The following is a 26,425-nucleotide window of genomic DNA, read 5'->3' as shown; positions in this document are numbered from 1 at the left end:
GATTATACACCTCCTGTCTGGCGCTGGACGACCAATGACACACTTCTCGAAAGGATACTTCATCATGATAACAACAAATACAACGGGAGACGACAGAGCACCGGAATAATGCGGCACGCGTTGACTTTTTAAAGCGATGAGATCGAGAAGTGGGAGTGAATCAGCAGCCACGCCACAACATGACCCAGCTTCAAACTCGTGGTGCGCACTAGTGTGGAACGGACAGACGGATAAACCGGTGATGAATTTCCTTTAAACTTTGTTGATATAACTTGTGGATAGGACGCACATTAATGCAAAGTGCTGCGCAGCGATGGCTACTCCTGCGCACCCGGAGACCAGGAAATTTACGCGGGGTCTGGGTAAACCTGGCACGGCGGCTGAACTCAGGCAAAGTGTCTCTGAGGTGGTCAGGACGTCGGTGCTCGTTGTAAGTACACACCTAAACACCCTTCCTCCTCCTCTTCCTTCTTTCCTCCTCCACTTCCATCATCACGTCTGGGTAAACTTTCGTGGAGCAGAGGATAACCTGCTTTACGCACATTTTCAGCAACGAGTCAGCTGACTTAAGATCAGCTGGGTGGGAGCACATGTGGGCTTATGAGGTTGGAAAAACTACAGGTCATGTTATGGAGTGAGTGACCCTGACCTGTATATGTGTGAGAGAGGGTGATTTAAAGTGAACGAATGAGGGTTTGTTTAAGGGACATTTAGATAGAGGAAATGGAGTGATTTATAAAAATTTTAGGTGGATTCCTGAATGTAAAAAAAAGGTTTTACAATTATTTCTCTTGCTTGTAGTTTATAGAGTAAAATACACTTTGTGAGTTCTTGAAACCTTCACTTTCAGGCTCACTTGTTACACTTATTTTAAGTGTCTTCTTTCCTCCAGAGCCTGTAAAGAATCAGTGCCTGATCAAGGTGTTTTGTACCTGGTGTTGATGATGGCATCAGTTTTCATAGGGATGCAGTGAGATGACATAGTACCTCTTCACAAGGGAAAGCATGTGGCTTCCATTTCATGCCTCAGACACATACAAAGTGTCCAGTGACAGTGACATTACGCTGAATTTGAACCACCATCCTCTTCGCGTGGAACATCTGGGCAACGAGGACCTGCACTTACCCTTCGGTATCACTTTTCCTGGGGGCTCGGGAGGGGGAAAGGAGTCGAGCCTTTTGTTGTGTCCGAGTGTGTTTGGTGTTTGGTGTTCTGTCTTGATTGTTCCAGCTTTCCTAGAAGAAGTTGCTAGGTAACAGAAACGGACACCGTCCAGGATCTCTGTCAGGGAAATGGAATCCTGAGTCAGGATCCCAGACATCCAACCACACCTTCATATTATTTATTCATTCTCACTCTGGTGCACTGCCAGAGACGCCAGAGGGAGGAGAGCAGAAGTGGATACAACTATGTATGTTGGGAAATCAACATGTTTAGAAGGACGGAGCTAATATGTAGAAACTCTGCACGGGACTGTCTTTTGTGTTAGTATCAGAACTTCATGTGTTGGTCGACATACTGAGCCGATACAGTTTGTGAACTGTAGAAGTGAGTATATATGAATGTGTTGTATAGAGTTCACTTGAGCTTCTCAGTGGGACAAGAATGTGACTGTACACAAGAGCACTGTCCACACAGCTTGTAATTAATTCCTCCATGAAACATGTAAATACCGCAGCAGGAATGGAGGGATCTGTTACAGGGACATAAAGGGGAGATTGTCACCCATTCTGATTCCCACCATGATGCTGTTTCAACTTGAAACACAAATGTTTCTCTCCTTTTTTTAAAAGCCCAGAAACACATTTCGATTTTAACATACTAGATAGTACAAGCACGTCCCCACTGGTCATGCGAGCAGTTTCCTCTGCTAGTCAAGTGCACTTCTCTCCGTCTCCCAACAATTTGTGCATTTTCACGAAGACACACACTGACCAGAGCCTCTTTGTTTATTGTTAGAGTGGAGAGCAGAGAGACTTGTAATAGGACAGAGCCCTCAGCTGAGCCATCCCTCTGTTTCTCCACACTCTAGGCATGCTGAGAACACTATTAGCTCCATGATTGCTGTCATCAGCTTTGAATTTGTTGTGCTGATGATGTACTTCGAAAACGACCCAAGACAATGCCTTTCCACCTTTGCTTCGCATGGAATTAGAGCAGAAATTGTTGAGTGTATGAAGAGTTTTGTAGAGTGTCTGCACTCAATAGCCTGCCTGCACATGTCATTAATGTATCACCTGATGGGTATATAACAAATCAATGGCAGTTGGAAATGTTTAGTTAGTGTATGCATTGTATGAACCAGCTGGGGGGCTGTTGTGTAATTGCAATCAATAGTCCTAACTGCCTGCCAACTAATGGTAATATACTCAGATCCACAGTGTTCCTGCTATGTGCACGACCTGCGGGAGCTGTAAACCAGATGGGTGTCATTATGTCGGAGTGATGCCATTAGCAGCCCGTGGCCAGTATACACACACACACAACTGATCTACTGTACATCTAGAAGGGACAGTGGGACTGTCACGTGTGCTCTGGACAACGTGTTCAATTATAAAGTACGCTGAGTGCAGAACTGCTTAATGTCAGCAGGTGGATGACTGCGAACAAGCTGTCGCTCTATTTAGGAAAAATAGCATCCATATTGTTTGCGTCAAGGATAAAATTGAAAAGGTCTCCTGGTTTTAATGTTGTTGTTGTTGGTGGTGGTGACACCGTGCTCGCAGCTAAGGAGTCAGTCAATTACCTTGGCTGTGTACTAGATAGCCATATGTCAGGAGTTGGCCGGGTTGAAAAGGTGCTCACTAAGGTCAGTCAATGAATACGCATTTTAGCCAGAATTTCTGGACAGGAAAGTAATGATGACTCTGGCAGGAGTTCTTGTCCAGCCTTATGTTGACTATGCCTGCTGTTCATGGTACAATGGCCTAACTTCATACCTTAAAAACAGACTTCAGACTCCTCAAAACAAGGTAGTCGGGATTATTCTGAAACTCCCCATGAGAACTCACCTTGGCCCTTCTCACTTTGAGAGCCTTGGGTGGTTGAAAGTACAGGAGAGAGTCTCTCAGATCGGGTTGTGCATTGTACATAAAATTGTACCTGGTGCTGTCCCTCAATACCTTAGAAATGATTTAATCCAGGTGAGGGATATCCACAGCGATTCCACAATAGGGGCACTTCCACTGACTTTGTTCCTCCCAGGTTTAAGAGTAACCTGGAGAAGGAAACTTTTTTTCCAGCTAAACTTTTTTGCAGTAAAGGAGTTAATCTGTTAATCTGTGGAATAGATTGCCAGGAAATCTTAAAATCATAAGCAGCTTGGGAGGTTTCAAGCTGGCACTTAAGAATTGGTTTAGAGGTTATTTATAGTAGCATATTACATCTGAAAATATGGTGTCTTTTTATATTTTGTTTGTTTTGATGTAGCTTATTTATTTTAATTATTATGTACAGACCCAGACTTGTATGTAATCTGCTGAGGGGGCTTTGAAGTAATGTTGATATATTCATGTATTCATCTCAGTTGTTTTTTGAGTTTTTAACTAGTTTTATTAAGTGAGTGGTGAGTAGAGTCATGCGTTGTCCAATGAAGTGCTGAGGTAGTGATTGATGTCGTTAATACAATGAATAACTTGCTGAGTGTATTTCATTATTGTTTTTATTGATGTTTTTGTGTCATTCTTGCCGTCTTGACCCTCCTTTGCACAGCCCCCCCATCCCCAAAGTGACCACAATGGAAATAAACCTCTTGGCTTTATTGTGTTATCCTGACTTTCCCTTTTTATGTATGCATCCAATGCCATGGCAGAGTTGGTGTTTTTAAAATTAAACTGTCAAATAAAATCAATCAACAGAGAACGCATGTTGCTGCGTAGCCTAGTTGTTATCATTAATGAACATTAAGATTCATATTTGCAAGCTTGATTGCTTTGACAAGTTTCTCTAAGTCTCTTGGGGGTCTTTGTGCTTATGAAAATGATGATTGATTGTTAAATATTGCCAGTAATGAGCTCCTTCCGCAATGCAGAGAAGACACAGAGGCACATTTGGTGATGTCAACTCCCAAACTGTAACCTCTATTGCTTTATCTGATAAAGAACAATACTCTCTGCTTATGTTTGTCCTCTTGATTACATCACACCTGCACACCTCTGACGTTTAGCTTTTTGTAGGCTTTGCAAATTTCGCCAAGATGTGGGATGTGGGAATCCCGGGAATACCCCCAGTGGGTATTCAAATATAGCAAGTGTGTCGGAGACTTTTTTTTTTATCAACTTCTAGTTTTGACTTCCTTCTTTGATCGTTCACTAGGATTAAGTCATGTTCTGTCATGTAGTAAAGCCAGATTTGTTGGTCATGCCACTCTCCAAATATGGGCTCAGTAGATTTTCAAGATTAACTTCTACAACTGAGTTTAGGTGAGTGAGTCTATTAGCAGCAGCTTGACCTCCCTCTATATTCTTCTGTCTGTCTGTCTCTCTTCCTATATGGTCTGTCAGCATACAGACTAAAAGGTTGCATAGGTTGCCTTTGTTTCTGTGATGGTAAATGGTACAAGAACGAACCCAGGGAGGTAGAGATGGGAGAGCAGATGAGTTCTCTGAACGGGTCAATAATACATGAGGCTGCTCTAGTAACCAAAGCATCCATTAAGAGACTCTCACTCTCCCTCTCATGCTGTGGATAAGAGGAGCCCCAAACTTTGATAGCATTTGATACAAAATTATGCAATCCCAATCAAACTTTCCATCACCTCAGTGTGTCTGCAGTATGTATAAACCATGCAGCTCTACGCAATCGCACAGTTCGGAACAGAAAGTAATAGTCATGATGATGTTACATAACAGCCAGCAGCCCTCCTGGAGTTTTTCACACTTGTTTGAAACATTTGTCTTTGTTTGGTGATTTGCCCCAGAAATGGATTTTCCTGAATAGTGAGTCATATAAAGTATGCTTTTATATTGTTAAGATTATATTGATTTGAGCTGAAACACCAAGTAAATTGACCGATAAGACAATTCACAGGAAACTATTTTAATAATAGTTTAATCATTGGCGTTTATCAAGAAAAGAGACCAACATCAGCTGGTTCCCAGTTCTGACATTTGATTACATCACCTTGAGCTGAGGGAAATCGTAATGAGCATTACTCACAGTTTTCTGGGGTTTTATAAACCAAATCGATTGATTCATTGAAAAAAGTAATTGACAGATTAATCAATAATGAAACTAACCATTAGTTGCAGCCCTAATATTGAATATCATTCAGATATAACGTCTGATCTGTCCCTCCTAGAATGGAAGAGAAGCTCTGAAGGTGCAGTGTATTCAGATTACAGGTTACAACGCAAATTTGTAATTGGCTACAGTCCCTGAAGAGACATGACATGAGAAGATAAAGCAAACAATGTCCGCCTGTCAGCGGTTTATATAGTATAATATGCATGCACTATAGTCTCTGAATGTTTTCAAGTTACTTCTCTGAATGTATAAAGGCAATTTAACTGGAGTGAAAACATTCAAAGTCCCCAAGACACAGATATATAAGCAGCGATACACTTCTTGTGAAGCGAAAAGTGAGACATAAAACACACCCATCAAACTCACTATAAAATTTGTCTGCTCGGGTTTGGGCATGTCTCTTGGCACTTGTGGTTATAATCTAAACCAGATTTGCCACTCTTGGCTCTTGGAGTTAGAGTGGGAGGTTTGAGAATTCCTCAACTAAGTACATAAATGTTGAGATTTTATAGAGCACTTAGTCGAAAACTCAAAGGGTTTCCTCTATGCAGCCCTGACTGACCCTGGTTAGTCTACAGCCAGTGGCCAGACAGACAGATTGTGTTCCAGTGCAAATAAAAACTGATTAAATTTCACAGACTTGAATTGAACTTGGTTTATCGCGTTGGTACAGCCTCTTTGTGCCAGAATGTATTGTAACCACATGTCAAAATAAGTGTTAAATATATGAACTTCGAGCCAGAACAGAATCCCAAGATTTGGTTTGCGGTCACATGACGAGATTATTTAACAATTTCCTGGCTCAGCGTGGGAAATGAGGAAATATTTAACAGATTTTGCCCGTCAAAAATCTGCGTACCCTGTAATCTGCATTACATTGATTTTTGGTACAGTGGCTGCACACAGAGATCTATGTACCAATTTAATGGTTGTTACATAATTTTCTAATTTTAGCTTTCCATTTCCATTCCAGTGTAGATGAACGTCAGAGTTGTTGACATTTGATTTTTTTTCTCAGAATAGAACAGAGCTCATTGCCACCATGAGCAAGTCTCCAAAGTCTTTCCATCCTGCCCGAACAGGAAGTGCCCATGACTTCCTGTCTTCCATCTTCTTGTGGGAGAGCAGGGGCCTGTCCTTTCCTAGATAGAGCAGGTTTCCTGCGGCTTTATTTGGGCTGAACAGAAGTTTTGGGCAGGGCCCACTGTTAAAAGTGTTCTGCCTGATAGAGCAGGACTGTTTTGGAGAACAGAGGAGGTTACCATAACAGAGAGAGCCTGCTAAAGAGCCTGTACAGTGAGTGTTTTCCTGTTAGCAAGTGCCTGCCACCACTCTGGGACTTGTTTTAACACTCACCTCCTCAGAACATATACACTCTCCTAATACAACAGTACTTTGCTTCTTTATAGTCTCCTCCAGTATTCATGATTCATAAGGCAATGCTTAAGGTGTTTCTACCCTGCAGTTTGTTTTTTAATACTCAGAATCCATGTGAATCAATCTTCTTCTCACATCTCACTGTTGAGGCCTACATCCTGCTATGGAGCCATGATTGCAGCGAATTATCATCAGGAGCAGTAATCAAATGGAGAACCGCTCTGCTTCCATCCTCCGGGCCATTAAGGTTGCTATTTTTGAGTCTCTGGGGTACACACCTAAGTGCTTCTGTGTAAGACTTGCTGACTCACAACCCCCTCTGCCTTCTCTTCCCTCTGCGGTTGTTACTGTATGTGGTTAATCCAGTTTGCATTCTTCTGTAAACCGATAAACAACTCTGTTATCATCATCTATGATCTAATAAGGAACTGCATTTGAATGAATGGAATAAAGATCACAGTTTACATGTCATACAAACAACTGCATAAACATACTTAAGATCTTATGCAGAATGTAAAATACAACTGAAAAGGAGTCTTTGTTGGGATGTGCTCCATTTTTGGCTCTATGGATAGCAATGTCAGTTTGGTGGTTGGTCAATATGACCACCAACTATTGGATGGATTGCCTTAAAATTTCAAACTGACATTTATGGTCTCTGGAGGATGATTCTAACTGGCTTTAGTGACCCCATCACTTTTCCTCTAGCATCACCATGAGGTTCATGTTCATGATTTTGACTGAAATGTCTCAACAACCATTGGATGGATTGCAGTAAAAGTTGGTACAGACATTCATGTCCTCTAACTTTTTTATCTAGTGCCATCATCAGGTCACCATTCCAGTTTGTCCAATTCTTTGGTTCATGACAAATACCTGCAAAACTAACGTTACACCCATCAGCCTCAGCTGTACTTTGTGTGTAGTGCTAATTAGAAAATGTTAGCATGCTAACACACTAAACTAAGATGGTGAACATGGTAAACAATATACCTGCTAAATATGAGCTTGTTAACATCATCACTGAGCATTTTAGCATGCTGATGTTGAGCATGTAGCTCAAAATGTTTCTGGATTCTTAGGCTAGATCCAAATGTCCAGACTTCACTGCAGTTGCAGACTTTGCAGGCGCGTTCCTTGGAAGTCTGTGAGTGCCAAAGGGCTCTCCAAATCCACAATTCATCAAGTCGCCAAGGAGCCTCAAGCTGACTTCCTGCAGACTTCCAGAGAGTTTGCTTGGAAAACAGCTTCTTATTCTCACTTTGATGACATTTGCTTTTCTCAGTTTTGTTGTATAAGTTTATTGATGAAGTGAGGTTTGATAATGCACACACACAGAATATTCATTGGCCTTAATCATGTGGATTTTTCATTATAGTCTGCTCAACTAGATGGACAAAGGTCACTTTGAAATGAGTTACAGGGTCAGGAATTTCAATTCATCTCTATGGAAACACCTAAGGTCTTAAGTCCCATCTCACAGACTTGCTGTGATGACAGTGAACATGTCACGGTACTTACGACTGAAGTCCACAAGGGCTCAGTACACAAGTCTGGAGGGTGGATATTTGTATTCAGCCATAGTCTTGACTAAACTATATAGTGGCTGAGCATGTTATTGTATAACAAATGTAATAATAATAATAATAATAATCTAAACAGTCATTCTGCAGTCTGTGTAGAAAATGTCTTCTTTTGAGAGCACTCTAGACACAGTTTATTCTTCATGACATGTTTTTTTTATAGCCTCCCCTACATCAGAGCCTCGTGAGGAAGTAGAGGCCTGCATGGCAGAAAATCTAGCCTCAAGCTGCTACAGAGAGTCATATGAATGGCACCATTACAAACGTGTTTTTACATGGCCCAGCCCACAAGCAAGTGAATGAGAGGAATATATCAAGTGTAGGTGGATACTGCTCAGCCAGCCATCCCTGATTCATTAGTTTTGCAAGAGGCCAGCCAGAGTATTAGCAAAGAGGTGAAACTGGTCAAGCCTAAAGCTCCCAATGCAAAATCGTTGTGCTGCACACATGCACTGGCCCGCAGATTAAGCTCATCGGATTAAGCCCTGAAAAGCACTACAACACTCCTGACTGAAGACTATGAACAGCACATCCATGCTGGCTGATGGAGAAATGTCTAGAAAGAGAAGTTAATGACTAACACATTTCCTTTTAAGGCCTTGCATGTTTTTTTGTAAGGTGTATTTACTCTTAGCCTCCTTGATTTTTCTATAAAAGTAATGTTTCCCTTCCATCCTTCACTGTAACTGACCATTAACTTGTAATTGTGGGAATGCGGCTGTTACCGTGACAGCGGAGATTTGAGGGTACGCTCTAGGCTAACACTCTTAACCTTGTCATTATTTTCTACGCCCCATAGATAGCATTTTCTCCATTTTTGAATCACTGCCAATTACAGGATTTGCCCTCTCTTCAGAGTAGAGGTTCACTCTTTTACTCAAAGAGCGTGGAGCTGATTTACTGTAATTATTTGATTTATGATACAAGCTTTGAACTTTGATAACCTTGATAAACTTGGGTTGGTTTTAGATTTTGCCAATTCGGCTTGTTTATTTCATTATAAACAATTTGGAGACCCTTCTTCCTCCCTTAATGATCGAACCCAGTCACCCAAGCTTATCAACATCAGCATGGGAAACACTTCCTTGTGTTCTCTCTGAGCAAAGACAAAATGCGGAAACAAAGATACGTTTTTAAAATGATGAGTGGCATTTGATAAAGCTCACTTGCACTTGTTTTTTTATCACACACTCTTCTGTGTGACTGATGTGACTCCCGGGGAGGTTTAGTGTCAAGCTAACGGTCCATTCTCAGGTTAATCTGCTTTGAACACCTTATCTGTCCCTGTGGCCCCTCTGGAATTGCCTCACTGTGCTCACTGACCTTCCATTCACACTCGCTACGCAGATCACACCAGGATCAGCTGCAGTCGGACGTGGTGTAACATAGGGATGGATTAGAACACAATTGGCTGATACAGAAGCTAGCTTCCTTTATTGAGATTTAGAGTTAAGTCTCAGGCATATGAAGAATCTGTACACAGAGAATACTGATTTGTTTTAACATTTTCAGTTCAAGTATCAACAATGGCACAGGAAAGGCAAATGTTAGATGTGTTTTTCGCAGGTGTGGAAAAGTATATATTTGTTTTGCGTTGAAGTTTGACAGCTGCTGTGGAGTGTTTGGGGAACTACTTAACATTCCTGTCGAACTGCTATCAGACTGGAGAGATGAAAGTGAAAGTTACTACTGATGTTTTTATCATTCATCGGGGATTTCCCTGAATGTTTAGGGTCTTTTTATGCCTACTTGAATTCACCCGAGGCACCAAAGCAGAGGCGGGTAAATGCATCGTAATTTAGATAAACAGATAAAAGTTACACTTTCCTCATGTGAAGTTAACCCTTCCCTGTGATATTCCTCTCTTTCCCACAGTGCATGCTGTTAGTTTAATTAAAACAGTTTAAAATCTCTCTGCAGTCCTCCGCCCTGGTTCTTGTGGTTTTCTGCACAGTGCAGTGTGTGGATGGGACCTGCCACAGCCAGAGGGGATCAATTCCAATGACTTTTCACCAGCCCGGCTGCATAGTTTGCATTCCTCACTCTGACACTGTAGGCCAGCGCAGGAAGGAGGGGGTGGGGCACAACCTACAAGGGGCGGGGACAAGGACAGGGTAGTTTTGAGGCATCTCACCTTTGGATTTTGATGTAAACTTGACTTTGGATAAGACAGGTGCAAAACAGACTTCTACAGTTCTAGCTGAGATTGTGAAAACACACTTATTTAGCTTTGCAGACATAATATCTACAACACTTAAAATACACTTAAAATACAAACAAGGAATTGTGATGAATTGCTGCCCATTCAAGAGAAATTTACATGAAACACAGAGTTCCTTTTTTTCTTTTGAAAGCCGACACAAGCTCATTGTGCACTCTCTGCCCACAGTAAACAAATGACTTCTGTTCAAAGTGACAATTTCGCAGAGATTTGGGACCTTCATTTATAAAAAAAAGTCCTTCATCTGCTGTTATATTAGCTGACATTCAGAAAAAATGTTATGGAGAAAAGTCTTATGCAGCAGTGGCCCAAGTAATCAGTGTTTGGTTTTTCTGTCAAAGCCTCTGCATACAATAGAGAAAGAGTTCTCCTTGAGGCTTTGTTTTTGTTTGCTCCTTGTTTATTTTTCAGGGAGTTAGCATTAGCAGGCAGGATTGTACCGAGTGTGCACTATGCTGATGCGGTGTCCCCTTGCTGGAATGGATAAATAAAGTGATCTCTGATTCAAGATTCAAGACTTTATTTGCCATTTGCTCAGGTACAGGTGTACAAGGGCATTGGAATTCTTGTGTAAATCTCCCAGTTAAGTAATAAAAAATACAATAACGATATGCACATAATAATAAATAAGTAAAGTAATAAAAATACAATCAAAATATGCACATAATAAATAAAAAAAGATGCACACAATTAACAGATAATAAAAGATGTATATAGTAGAAAGTATCAAAAGTATAAAGTGAGTGTGTGCGTGTATGGGGTTGGGTGGGTGGTTTGTGTGTGTGTGTGTGTGTGGGGGGGGGGGGGGGGGGGGGGGGGGGGGGGGTAGTCAGACTGTTATCACAGTATAAACTCAGAGGAGTTTATACTGGGAGGGCAGGGTATTCATACCAGCTTGAATGTCTTTTGCAAGTAGTCAGATGACTGGGAAGAAACTGTTATGGAAACGCTTCCTGTTTGTTCTGATGCTCTCTGGTCGGAGGTGTCTTAGCTGTTGTCTACAGCTTCTCCACTTAAACAGAGAGTGTCCAGGATGATGTGGGTCTCTGAGAATGTCCTGCAGTTTTTTTCCTGCAGCGGTGGGTGAACTGAGTGTTCATGGAGGGGAACTGTGTTCCTATGATCCTCTCTGCGATTTTAATCGTCGTCCGGAGGGCCTTCCTCTCTTTTAGTGTGGTGACTCCTTACCACACCATTATATCTCTGGTGAGGACACTCTCCACAAGACCTTTGTAAGCCTGGATAAGAGGCTGACGGCTCAGGCCGGCTTTCTTCAGTGACCTGATGAAATAGAGCCACTGTTGTGCCTTCTTGACAGTGGCCAAGGTATTTACTGTCTAGCTCAGGTTGTTGGAGATGTGCAGGCCCAGAAACCTGAAGCTGTCGACCCATTCCACCTCAGTACCTTTAATCCACAGAGGTTAGAGAGGGGGAGCTTTCTTCCTGAAATCCAGGATAAGCTCCTTGGTCTTGTCATTGTTAAAGACAAGACTGTTTTCCTCCCCATAGGCGAGTGTCTCATTCACCAGCTGCCTGTAGTGTGATTCATTGTTTCCCTCGATAAGTCCTAGGATGATCATCTACAAATTTGAAGATGTAGCTAAGTTTATGGGTGGACAGGCAGTCATGAATTTAGAGGGAAAAGAGTCTAGGGATGAGGCAGCAGCTCTGGGGAGTTCCCATGCTGATGTTCAGTGTTGCTGATACCCTATTCCCCACCCTAACCACCTGAGGTCTTTCTGTCAAATAATCTAAATTCCAATTGCAGGTGGGAGTGGGCAGCCTCGGATCTGCCAGCTTTGCTACTAATTTAGCGAGGTGGACAGTGTTAAAAGCTGAACTATAGTCCAAAAAGAGCATGCATAGAAGGTGCTGGGGTTGTCCAGTGCTGAGTGAAGAGCGTGAGCCACAGCATCGTCCACCGATCTGTTTTCCCAGTAGGCAAACTGAAGAGGATCGGTGGTCACAGGTATGATTGAGTCCATGAAGTCCCTGAATCTCAGCACCAGTTTCTCTAGACACTTCATGGCGACTGATGTGAGCACAACCAGACAAAAGTCGTTCATGTTCATGTGTGTTTAAAGTGGTGCGTTGAAAGATGTTGAAGTGTTGAATGTCTGTATACACCTTTTCCAGCTCAGCAGGACAGGCTTTCAGAGCTCTGGGTGACACTCCGTCCGGCGCTGCTGCCTTATGAGGGTTAACCTGCTGCAGAGACTTAACAACCTCTGGGGGTATCACCTGGAGAACGCTCTCCTCTGGGTCACATAGTGGTATTGGTAGTGCTGGTGAAGTGTCCAGATGGGGGTTATCAAAGTGAGCGTAAAAAGCATTGAGTCTGTCTGGGAGGGTGATGTCTGAAGTGGAGACTGTGTGCTTGTTTCCCTTGTAGTGACAGCCTGGATGCCCTGCAGAATACTACGGGTGTTGTTGTCAGTATAGCAGCATTCCAGTTTTTGTGCATGGGTCCTTTTTGCTGCCCTGATTGATTTCAGCAGAGCATAACAGGCCAACTTGTACTGTTGGTTACTGCCTGACTGGAAAGACATGATGCGTTCCCTGATCTTAACTCGTACATCTTGATTAAACCATAGTTTCTGACTAGGAAAAACCCGGATAGTCCTGAGCGACACACACATTGATGTACACTCAGTCTCTGTATATTCCTGGATGTTGTCTGTGGCCTCCCTGAACACCTCAATGTCAGTCCTGCAGATCAGCCAATGTGTTGTCTGACCACTTTTGCACAGTCCTGACCATGACCGGTTCAGCTTTAAGATATTGTTATGTGATGGCAATACAGCCAGATTTACCAAAGTTAGACTTGGGGACTATAGTCTATGCCTTTTTGATATTATTGTATTATTGGTCCAGTGTGTTATTTCCTCAGGTAGGAAAGGTGAAATTTTGGTAAAATGGACTTCAGATTGCAACACTTACTCTGTGATGTTTACAGAGAAAAGCAGTGTGGCGCTGTGCCTGAAGGCCTGCTCTTAATCACACTTGTTTGTGATGGAGGCGAACAAAGTGATCCTGCACCCTGGACAGTGTACTGTGTGACACCTGGCCAGGCGTGATGTTGTATGACGTGCATGCACGGTGATGAACGTTATAAACATGCAGAGTCACATCCCTGTTCTTCACCGCTGTGCAGATAAACAGCTCAGTATCCCTGACTTGACTTAATCTCCTATTAGTGTCTCAAGGCTCAGGATACCATCCCCCTCGCACGTAGCAGTGTGTTGAATTTACTGCACCCATCTGATCAGCCAGGAAAATTTCTGTGTTTCTCCTCATATGACAGAACTGTTTGTGTTTTTCAGTAAGTTTCTTATTTGAAATTTCTTGAACAGTGTTTCCTAAATAACTCAATCTTATATGAATAACAAATCTCTTGGACTATATTGAATTTGGATTGATAGGTTCTGATTTGATTCTATGGTGCAGCTATTATGCATTTTTCTGTTTCTTGACTAGCATTTTCTCAAGAGACTCACTCGATACCGGCAAAAATGTCAAATCCATCTTAGTTGCCATAGCAGCCACACTACTCATTATGGTATTAACCTGATCCGTGAGGCAGGTTAAATCTTACAAAATGCCAACAACAGAGACCAGATCAGCAGCGAATAATGAGATTTTTTTTGTCATGAGAGAGTAGCTCAGTGATCTCTTCTGTGCTGTGTGTGTTACTGCATGTGGGACTGAGGGGGCTCTGCTGCTCCAAAAATAAAAGACTCAAGAAACAGACAGGCCAAGAGACAAAATATGCAGTTCAGTATTGACTGTTCCAGTCAAGCCATTCAGTCTAAAACAGGGATGTATCCCATAACATGTGTTTCCTCTGTCAGGAAGGGCGGTAGCCTCTGAAAAAGGGTTGTCGGGGCACCGCTTGGTTTGCTCAGGCAGTACCAACAAACTGCAGCTACAACAGGAAGAAGGCGATGTGCCACTCCTGGATTTTCTACACCATTTGAAAGTCAGTCCCAAAAATTACCACATGGCTAATGATTACCACATGTTTATTCATTCATTGTGATAACTAAAGGCATGCTGATTTCTTTTAATATAAAACTGTAGTAACACTTGACTGCATTTCTGTATACAATTAACAATTGAAAACCCCTAATTTATACATGCAAGTAAAGGTATTTTTCTGTAATAATATACTGTATGTAATTTTGTATTTGTATTTTGGTGATAATGATTTATTAGGAAGTTCAGTTGAGCAACTTTATGCAGAAAAAAGACAGAAATGTCTGTTTTTGGCTTATCTAACAAATTAAATACCAATCACATTGATCCAAACATCATAGAAATCCATTATTGCTGTAATGCAGTTCTACTCATTGTTTTACAGCATTGCCTGCAATGGTCCAGTACAACCAGAAAGATTAAAGGGAGAGATACCAGTCTATAGAGGGTATGGTGAAATCTTAGACGGCAAATGTATACATCTACATCCAAGATCGATGCTGTTTGGATTACAAAACATTCTACTGTATCTGCACAGTGCAAATATGCCCACTGTGCAGTCGCCATCATAGATTACGGCTCCTCGTAGCAGCTGTTTGTGACTGTTTGTGACTCCTTGGGGATTTCTGTGGTGCCGTATTACAGTTAAATCCACTGCCACTTGCAGGCGTTGCAGGTGCACGGACATGCACTCATCTCCTCCTCCATCCTTTTGTTTCCCTTGATTGTCAGCAGCACTCACTGAAACAGGCTCAAGAGGATTTCCACTGATTACAAACAAAGAGCCAGCTGAGATTAGCTGATCCTTAAGGGTTCCCAAACTCCCACCTCCCCTCCCCTCATCATCCCCACCCCATCTCCCTGCTGCACGGCGTCTTCAAGTCGCTACCATACCAGGAAAAAAATGTCTGGATCGCCTTGAATTAGCATATTATCTTTTTTTTTTTATTTCTCTCTACTTAAAATACCTATGCACTCTGCTGAAGTATAATGTGCTCTTCTTTGCTTCATCCTGTTTGTCTTTGGTTCCACTTTCACATTAAAACCTGCCCCATGCTGTTTGTCAGTTTAAAGGCTGAAGAGATTAATCTCCTCTCTCACTACATCTCAGACTTAAACCTTCCTCCCACACTGCTCCATGTTAATTGACAATAACTTCCTACCATTCTTCCTTGCTTCCCTCACCTGACACCTTCTACACTCTGCTGTCTATTCAGCAGTAAGATATACAGTATCATGCTTCTGAACTGCTTTGTTGAAAGTAAGAGAGCTACTATTTAATCTGATCAGTCTAACTGGCTTTCATTGTGGGCTATTTATTTACCAGTAAAGCTTACTTTGTACTACCTGTTGGACAACAAGATTGTTTTCTAAGGCTGTTTGAGGATATTAGCCATTAGCTGCTCCAAACTGAAAGCACCTGGCTTAATGATTGACTGTTCATTACTTCTGTTTTATGTTAAGACAACATACTTAATAAATGATCTAGTTGTTAATGACTGATGAGACGTTTGATGTGCAGTTTTTAGGTCAGCTGAAGTCTGCAAATGTTTGAACATATAAGTACAATGTATCAGTGACTCTACATATTCTTGTATTTCAGTAAGCAAACCATATCTGCATTCATACCGGCATCTATTTCAAATGAACTTGTCATTCATTTGTGAATAACAGCATTTTGTGGATCAGATCAATATTAATATATACTGTTTAATGTTTCAGTCATAGTAGATTAATACTTCATGGGAAAAGAATTTTGTTTCTGCTCTTACACTTAAATGATGTCAAATTGATTAAGTTTAACCTCAGTAACTTGTTACTGCAGGAAACATTTCCATACATCATTGACTTAACTGTGTAAGAAAAGTGAGAAAAGAAACTTTGAGTGCTGTAAGTCATCGGTTTATAGTTCCAGCCTTTAAAACAACGGTGGAGCCGAAGTTGTGACTAACAGATTGTAGCTGTCTCGCCCTGCGATCACCTCACGTCAGGCCAGTGTGGGCTTGTTTCAGGATCTCTCAGCTCTCAGGCTTCCATGCTGCATGTCAGAGCCTGACCCTGATGACAACACTCCCTCCGCAATCTCCTTCACACCTGTGCACTGCCCTCTGACCCGGCTACGGTTATTTATACATACAAATCATACAAATCATAGTCACCACAATTAAGCGATGACGGCTTGTCATAGAGTTGACATTTTTAACTCTGTGCAAAACATGAAACCTGGATATTTTGGAGTTTTATGCCTTGTATTGAATAAACTTAAATAAAAACTAGTGAGGACTGTAGTCATCACAAGTCGATGTTGGCAGCCAGAACATCTGCCTCTGTTTGGGATTTGAATTAGTTTTTAGAGCTCTGAAAATACTCTCTCTTTCTTTATGGTCCAGTTTACATACAGTCACCTCTTCTTCCTGTGAAGTGTCAGGAATTACTGTTTTCACACTGAGCTGCAGGAAATAACATGCATTTGACAAACAATGGCTGCATTATACCAATAGTCTGAGTACAGGGAGGAAATTGTTGCCTACTGTGTCTATAGAGTATAGTATCACACACAGTGGCAGCACTGTCACTGTGTGAGTCATCACTCCTTGTATCTTCAGTGACTGTGAATTTTGTCAAAATGCATAAATAACCCACAGTCATGCAGTAATTTTGTTATAATTCAGTGATCAATCTTGTCGTTATGGCATTAAATATGGTAGAAATGATATTTTTTAAGTGTAGTATAATCCTGTGCCTGTAGGTGGCAGTAACAACATTCTTACAATGATGTTTTTCTATCTTTTACCTCTTCAGAGAGCTTCTCAGTGCTCTGTGAGTGTCACACTGTGTCACACTACAACAATTTTTTAAATGGCTACTTTTAACAAAAATGTGATAGGAAATTAAGTGAGATCTATATATATTGTTTTTCTATGCCTTAAATGCTCCCCTGTTTTTGTTTTCTTGTGTGCTGTGCAGCAAATTCATCCTTCACTTTACTGAGTAAGACAAAAAGTCAAGGCAACTGCATTTTAGAGGTAATTTGAAAAATGCAGTGCGGTCAAGTTTTGTGATGCACTGATAGCTGGAGTAAGCAAGTATTTTTATTTTTTTATTTTTTATGAGATGACTCTGTGTTGTGTCCAGTGAAGCCAAAACACAGTTGGCAGGGGTAAGAGGGTGACTGTAGGCCCTCAGGGCTTGGCACCGCTTCAGACCATCTCTGCTGGTGCTGCGGCACAAGCTGTGGAAAGGCACTGCTTGATTAGTTGCATCTATTAATGATAAACTGAACCCACTTCAGAAACCTCACTGCAACACTCCAGTACAGATACAGTGCATGGCTCCTGTGTGTGTCTGTGTACATACTTTTAATTTGTGCCTGCGTCCTTTGTGCAACATATACTTATTGTGCACCTGGTGGCCCCACTACAAAGTAACGGAAGCGGTACCCCTCAGGGAAATGGGTCATTTTCTTCTCCTGGGATAAATAAACCATCCCAAAATACCAAGTTAAAGGAAAAGGATGTGGCCCCCGTTGTATTTATTTTGCACCATTTTAAGAGGGGCAGGATAACCTGGGTGTCAGCTCCAGGTTAAGCAGAGACTAAAAGCCATACGTGCTGAAGGCAGTCAAGGAAATTATTTAAGTCCACTCTGTTGTATGTTGTCACAAGTATTTTGGGGTTGTGATGTAAACTCTGCATCTAAAATGTGAAGCATTTGACTTTGAAATTCCAGGTCTATCTTTGTAGCCCACCCACATGTGTAACTGTAGCCCCCTGCCTGCATAACTTTTCTCTCAAACAAAAATCCTTGACAAACTAGAAAGTTTTTCACCAGGAAGCAGCACACTCTACATTTTCAAAAACCTCTCCAGGGTTAATAGCACTCCTTGCTTTGTGCTCCTTCAATAAAACTTCTTCCATTTGTGTTGTTGAACTTTGGTGGAGGTGAGCGTTACCCTGACAAAATATCCACAAAACTCAGGAGTGCAGGAGTTTTGATTGGGTTTGAAGGACAGTGGGTAGAGAGAGGCGGCTTTGTTATGACAGGGTTTACATACACACATCAGCAGGAAACAGCCACTTCCCTTTTTGAGTCCCTGGAGAGTTCCAGCTGGGAGCCAGCCTGTGTGATCGGCCCCGGTGAGCTGGACAAGTGGGTGATGTCACTGTGGTCCACGATTTTGTGGCCTCTGTCAGGACTAACACTTCCACACAGACAAAACACACACACACACACACATGTCTCCCTGCAGAGCCCCGCAGCAGACACTGGGCATGGAAACACAGCCAGCTGTAGACTTGACCTTCATCCTAGTGAGACTCTTCAGATGAGATGCCAGCTCCTCTTGAACTCTTCTCTACTCCTCTGAGCCATGCAGGGACATTTCTGCCTTTGTTGTGTGTAGGATGGTCCACTCCTGAGTGTGAAAGGGGAAATTTGGGCTGACCCTCCTCTGTCAACATGTGCCAGCTTTGAAGTTTTCATTTCAGCTCCACCTACCACTTGCTGCTAACAGCTTGAAACTGCTGTATTGCAGGCCAGCGGTAGTGTCCACATGCAGCAGATGTTGTGACTGTGGCCACTGAGTCCAGGTGGAGAAGACAAACAGTTGTTTCATTTGCTATGAAAATGTCAGAAGATGATTGGTGTTGACTGAAAACTGAAATCAAATCATGTGATCTGACACCACTGCAGTTCTCCTTACACATGTAAGTTAGCAAACTGTGTGCATTGGGTTATGAAGTTATGCTTACATTCCAGATAGCCCAGATCCGGCCCACACCAACACTTACATACCACGTGGAATGATGGCACTTGGACGGTCCGCTCCTGTTTCACAGATGTGGGTCACAAGCAAGCCGTATGTCAACCAAGAACAAACCAGATAAACCAGAACTGGCCCACATCCAGAATACACATACGCATCCCATTTGATTTGGGATATTTGGGCCATATTTGCTATTTTACATGTGGGTCATTTCAGAATCACATCCATTTTGTCTGGGCCAGAAGAAGGCCAGCAGTGCCGCATCATTGCCTGAAGTGGCCCACATCTTGATGCTATCTGGGATGCAGTGGCACATCACAAAATTCAGCCTCAGTGGGCCCCTTTTTCTCTTTTTAATACATACATTGTCACACCTGTGCAAATAGCTGAATTGAGAAATAAACACACACATCTCTAGTGGTATTAGCTTAAGTGTTTGTAATTAGAGCTGCAATGATTAGTTGATTGACAGAAAATTAATGTGCAACTATTTTACATAATTTTTAAGCAAAAATGCCCAAAATTTTATTTTCTGGTTTCAGCTCCTCAAATGTGATGATTTCATGCTTTTCTTTGTTATACATGGTAGTAAAATCAGTCTTTGAGTATTTGACTCAGTCGGGCAAAACTAGACATTTGGAGACAACACATTCTCTCTGGGGACTCTGTGAAATAATAACAGGCATTTTTTTTTTACTATTTTCTAACATTTTATAGACCAAACAATTAATAGAACAAATACAAATTAATGAATCAATTAGTCAATAAACAGGAAATTAATTGCCTACAATTTTTCTACATTTCTCTGGTTCCAGCTTATATGTGAATATTTCCTGGATTCTTTAGTCTTTTATGATAGTAAACTGAATATCTTTGGGTTGTGGACCATTGGTCGGGACAAAACAAGATATCTTAGGTTGCATCTTGAGCTTTGGGAAATGGTGATCAACATTTTTCACTATTTTCTGGCATTTTTTAGACCAAACAACTAATTAATAAATCAGATGAATCGATAATTGCAATAATTGTGAGTTGCAGCCCTGTTTTCAATGCATTGAAGAACTTTTTTCCTTCAACATACCGTAATTGCTGTGTGAAGCTTTCATTATGTGGTTTTAGAACATTATTCTGTCACAATTTCTAATATTGTTTCAGAAACAAATTTGCAAAACTATTTATTCAACAGTAATAGCTGAAAAAAAACAGATATAATATATTATAAAGGCTTCTTTGTTAATGAGAAGCATACTGACATTTGAAGTGATATTGTAAATGCATATCTAAGTATTATGATATTCCCTTTATTGTTTTCAGCAAAATTTGCAGCTTGGCTTGTTATAAAGATTAGAGCTGCAATGATTTATTGATTAGTCGATAATTTATTATTAGATGATAGACAGAAAATTAATCAAATGATTGTTCAAGACATTTATTAATCAAAAATACCAAATATTCTCTGAATCCAGCTTCTCCGATATGAATGTTTGCTGCTTTTCTGTTTTTATATGATTGTGAACTAAATAGTTCAGTGTTTGGACAGTTGGTCGAACAAAAAAAGACATTTGAAGATGTCTCCTCACCTTCCGGGAAATTGTGATGGAAATTTTTCACTTTTCACTGACATTTTATTGATGAAATGATTAATCAATTAACTCAAATAATTATTAGTTGCAGCTCTAATATTAATAATGTTACAAAAAATCGTACTGTACAACTTCATTTGAAGATATTAATACTCAGCATCATCATCAGTTATAAAATAAATATATCTAATACCATGCGAGGAAGGTTAACCCACTGCAGTGTAGCCTTGCTGTAACAACAGCAGCAGTAATCCAGGTCTCTCCACACACCCAGCGGTGCTTCAAACTAGTTCTTATCTCCTCTGCAGCTGCTGCAGATTTGAGCGAAGCCATGCAGTGTGGAACCTCAGAGCTTCACAGAGGATGTTCACACTTGAACATCCACAGATCGACCCACACTGTGCCTCAGCTCACTTTAAACCCCCAACCATACTCATTGTAGCCTCGCCTCGAGCTTCAACTAAAGATTCAGTGTGGCTGACACAGTCCGACTGTGTACTGCCGGAGGCTACAGTATCACTTCATTTGTCAGCTACAGATGTGAACAGTATAGATGTCCTCTGGCTGTGCAGGGCTCTCAAATGTTTTTCATGTCAGGCAGTAATATATATTATATTATACTGATTATACTTAGGCAGTGTGTGTCGCAGTTAACTGGACATGTGAAACTATTTCTAAGGTGAAGTATGTTTTTACCCTCCTAGAGGCATTTGTTTGGTGGATGCTGCAGACAGTAGAACCCCTGCTACACCTAATGACTCAGCAATCCTCTGTCTGACCTTAATAATTCATCACCGGTAGAGTATACTGTAAGCCTGTTGCAGAATTCAGTACACAAAATCGTTACTTGAGAAAACGCGGAGGGCATCTAATCAAACTTTCTACAGGCTTGTGTACCTTTTCTGTGACACAGTTATACATGGAGAATAGGAGGAAATACAGGAATGACATGGCTGGATTCAAACCCAGGATTTGGTGGTTTACATGGTCGACTGATTCAACAGGACGCCACCAGATTAAACATTGAGCTGCCTGTGCCCCTGCAAAATGTTAGCATTTTAGTAGCAGGCAACTCTTGCTCTTTTGGGCTTGTATTCTGAGACGTGTGATTGGCTGATGATGAATAGGAATCCTCACAATGCAAATAACCAGCTCCAGCTCCTCATGGACATTCCTCTAACATATATTAAGTACATTTTATGTGCTTAGCCTACAATCACAGATCTCAAATTTACCTCAGATGGCTTCATTTTTATTGGGCTATCAGAAAAACATTTCAGTATGATTCTAAAGTAGTTTGTGTTGTGTTTGACCACCTGGTCTGGTTTGGACTATTTCCCCCTGCAATGCATTTCAAATATATAAGCTTTATTTCAGCCCCCTTGAAACTGGAATACATGCACATACGGGTCTCGGGTAAACAAAACATTTGATTGCAGCTGGAGGCCTTTGTTGCATATCACACCCATCTGTCTGTTTCTTTCCATGTTTTCTGGCTGTGTCTCTACTTTCACTTTCAAATAACAGCAAACATTTTTTTTTAAAAATCGTAATAATCGTAATAAAAAAACAATTTGTTTTATGGCGCATCACCACTGTAGTGCTCCAAAGTTAAATTACAATCATATTTTTGGTTTATGAAATCCTGTAAAGCGCCTTCACAACAGTATTGTCAGTGCCTCATTACACCATTGCAGTCATGTCCTTACATGCACGAGAAGAATCTGCGTCCTCAGGGCAAAAGATTTACGACCACCAGCTGTAACACTTCAAACAATGTCTTCTTGTAGCCATGCATCATCATCCATTTTTCCAAGCCCTTATTGATGTTGCTACTCACTTAGTAATAACTAGCAGTATTCATTTCCAAAAGTAATAAATATTCTTGAGAAGACAAATGCTTATTTGTTTTCAATCGGACTTGCATAAATTTCTATCTTAGGAAACAATAGTTTGTATTTAAGAATAATATTCTGAAAGCCAAGTTGGGCTTTGATTTTTTTTTATGTCCATAAAACTCTAAAAAAGCATTAAAAGCATAATCTGCCCTCAAAGTAAAAAAAAGTGTTCAATTTAAAGAAAATCTGTGTTACTACTCGCCTACATAGCCTCAAATAGGGGATTTATGACTTTGCAGTTTTACCAGTTTTACACCAGATTGCTTCTTGTTATTTTGTACACAGTAGTAAGCCTAAAATCTCTTTTTGCAGCGACAGGGGGGGATGGAGACTGGCTCAGAGGTGTGAGAAAAGAAAAACCAAAGACAAGGCACATTTCTAACAGCTCAATGGGCGAAGTCTCTCTTTCTCTGTCTTTCTGAATCCCCTCATCGACGGGCTCAGCTGCTCTCGTCTGCAGCTCAACTCACCGTACAGTCGAATGTAGTTCAGTGTGTCAAGCACTGCTGAAATATTAACACAGCAGCAGGCAGGAATGCGTGCAAGCATTCATGGTTTAGTGCATCATAGTGATGTAAGGGAGCGCTTCACTTTCACCAGACGTACACATTTATATGTGTATTTAAAAAAAAAAAAAAAAAAAAGGGTGAAAAATTTCTCACAATCCCGTGATTTTCTTAAAGGAAGTTTCCAGATAGACACTTTTTAGACACTTGCACGCTTTTGTTACAGAATGAAGCAATATGAAAGTAAGCACAGCTGCTCCCGGCGGGACATACTGTATTTCAGTAGCTGGAACATATGCGTGCCACACCGTGACAAGTATAATTTTTTTTGACAATTCCCATCGAGGTCTTTCGGGTCTTTGAGTGTGTGAACTTGCAGCTGCAGGAAGGGAAGAGACAGGGACAAATAAACCAAGATGAACACTGCTATGTTTCCTAGTCCACCCCCCCCCTCCATTTTCCTCATCAGGATGTGAAACTTCCAACAACTCACAGCATGTGAACAGCACCTCTGTTTTGTCAAATGGCTTTAACAGTTTTCTTAACCCACAGGTGGATTTATATGGGTTTTGTAATAAGGACGACTTGTATCAAAGAAACAAAAGCAAGCGTTTTTGCAAATCTGGGAGCAGCACATTATAACGACGACCTGTAGAAAGCCAAACCGCAGGAAGAGACAGGAAAGTGATTTTCCAGCTGTTTTTCACGATTTCAGTTTTTTTATGATATATTTACTGCTTTCCTGCTTTCATCTTTTGTCTTCTGCCTCACAGTCCCAATACGTTCTAATCAAAGGTCATGCTGGCGGATGAATCATTCCCTGGCATTTCAGAAGCTTGTGTATGATCACATTTTTTGCCGTTCCACTCCCGATATATCTGTGTACTTGGCAGAATGGCTAGCTTGTAATCAAGCAGCAGCTTATCTTTTTGTAGAAAAAAAAAAAAACTCCCTATTTGATGTCTTGGCCTAAAAGGTTTAAATCCTCCCATGTCCTTGGTATGTTGTGTAAACAGAGATTTCTTTGAGGCTTAAGTCAGGTCATCGGGTTTTCCACCATATTTCATTTTATTTCAGTGAATGTGTGGCACTTTTTGATTATTTGCTTTGTTTTATGCCCTTTTGCTAGGGTTAGGGTTGTCTGAATATATTTTTATATTCATACTGTACTTTTTTAAGTAACATAGGCTGCTGACTGCTGCATATTTATAGCCATCCATTTAATGTGATTCATCCATTTGTTCTGCCATTGGCCCTGGTTTCTCAGCTGAACTAAATAAGCATTCAGCCATATTGCTGTTTTCCTGACCATGGAATCAGACTCTCCCTCTGGATACAAGACTGCATTTAGTGTAACCCATTTATTTCACAATTACTCATCTGGCTCCCAGAAGGAGTCTATTTTGCAGAGTAAAAATTAAACAGGTTAATTCATCTCATGTGTAGCCACAGTATGCAAATGTAGGAATAAAAAGAATGACAGCTGGAAAGAATTTGGAAATACGGAGAGTGATTGAGTAAGTGAGACAGATGCACATATGAGCCTGCGTTGCACCGAGGCTCAGCATTGGTTGAAGCTGCAGCAGAGCTCACACAGCATCCTTCATCCCCCCCATCCCTCGTTCGCTGCTCTACCTCACTCACTCACTCACACACTCACTCACTGTATCTCTTCTGCTGACTGGGGTATTCCTACAAACACAGACTTGGAGCAGCCAGGAATTACAGTGAGATTCTTCTCTGTGTTTGTGCATAAATTCATTCTCCTGGATCCTTTTGCCTGGACTCCAGCGCTCCCTCTCCGGGTCAGAAGCTGTGGATTTGTGGGTCAGAGTTAGATCATGGACCAGGGAGGAGCAGGGGGATGATCAAGGAAACTGGGTCACTGGCAGGCTCTCCTGTCTGATGCCTGTTTGGACCTGGAGGAATGGGGTGCACCACCAGCACGGTTGTGTATGATGGGCTACGTACTGTCTTAGAGAGGAACTGTAGTGGCTACATCTGTAAGGAAGCAGCTGAGCCTATTGGGCCATCTGAGGCTGAGCGAGCACTGAGTCGGAGAGAGTCGCGTGTACTGCCAACACCGAGAGTACTTAAGGTGTGTGTGTGTTTGTGTGAGTGTGTGTGTGCTGTATATTAGCTGAAACTGAAATCAGCAATTGTCGGTTGATCTTTCAATAATTTTTTCAATAAATTGATGAGTTTTTCCACCATAAAATGTCAGAAAATAGAGAAAATAACTATCACATGTTCCCAGAGTTCATGGTGACGCCTTCAAATTCCTTGTTTTGTTCAATAATTACTCCAAAACCCAAATATGTTTCATCTGAAATTTTATTTTTTAAAAAAAGCAAGAGCAACAAATCTTAAAATTTGTGTAAAATGTGTGAATGTTTGACATTTTTACTTGATGAATGAATCAATTATCTTTATTGTTATTGATTAATTTACTGTTGACCGACTAATAGTTTCAGCACTAATGTGTACATCAATATATGTCTTTAAGTGTCTAAAACACATATTATTCCTCCTATAAAACAGCTTCCAAGTTGTTGTAAATCTGAAATGTATGCTAAGCAAATTGTTTATACTGCATCCCTTCCTTGATTTCTTCTATTGGGAGGGCAAGATACAGGACATGGAGACAATAAATCATTCACATGGTAGTAATAATGCTGTAGAAAACGTATGTGCAACCTTTCCTCTGTCAAGGAAACATCCCCCTTTTGACAGAAAACTACAACTGCTGGTGTTTGATTTTATTGGACAGATTTATAGATGCAGCAACTGCAGCATTAATAATAACCATCTTCATCCTTATTTCAGCTATGTAAATATATAACCATGAGTGTATAAAATGTAGGGCAGTAGGAAGGCTGGATCTTGCTTCTCACTAAGCACTGCATGGGTTAAAGCCTCTGTGGACTAGGATTGGGGGTGAGGAGGGTGAGGAAGGGGGGACAGTGAGCTCTGTGTCTGCTGGAAATCAATCACCACTCTTCATCTGTGAACCAGCGGGCTTGGCAGGGCTTCCGCTGCTCCGTACCAGCTTGTCTTGCCCTTCTTGTTTGTGTGTTTACTCGCTACTTCACTGTGTGTTTGTGACGTCTCCTTCCCCTCGCTGGTGCATCAGATTCGCAGCAGAGAGCAGAGTGACAGTGGCCCTGACTGAGAGCAGGGAATTAGGTCAAGGGCACGGTTGCTTCTGTTGGCTCAGGGATGGTCTTATCATCCAGTCGGAGTCAATTAATCCTCTGTCAGCATTTAGCAGT

General features: G+C 41.3%; 1 protein-coding gene across 8 annotated transcripts in view; it reads left to right on the top strand.

Annotated features, from left to right (window-relative positions):
* The window catches only part of LOC137192727 (dedicator of cytokinesis protein 9-like), an 82,985-nt gene continuing 56,560 nt past the window's right edge, over positions 1-26,425 (top strand). For 6 of the 8 annotated variants that reach the window (XM_067603629.1, XM_067603628.1, XM_067603626.1 and 3 more), the window contains exon 1: positions 8-430. In XM_067603629.1, the coding sequence (XP_067459730.1) occupies positions 314-430 (117 nt within the window). In that variant the 5' untranslated portion in view covers positions 8-313. Of the gene's footprint in view, positions 431-26,425 lie in introns of all 8 variants that reach the window. The other 2 variants (XR_010930617.1, XM_067603627.1) reach the window with 2 other exon arrangements.

This window comes from Thunnus thynnus, chromosome 11 (genome assembly GCF_963924715.1).
Source record: "Thunnus thynnus chromosome 11, fThuThy2.1, whole genome shotgun sequence".
Lineage (NCBI taxonomy): Eukaryota > Metazoa > Chordata > Actinopteri > Scombriformes > Scombridae > Thunnus > Thunnus thynnus.
The sequence above is the reverse complement of the archived record's forward strand: the minus strand, read 5'-3'. Positions and strand labels throughout refer to the sequence as shown.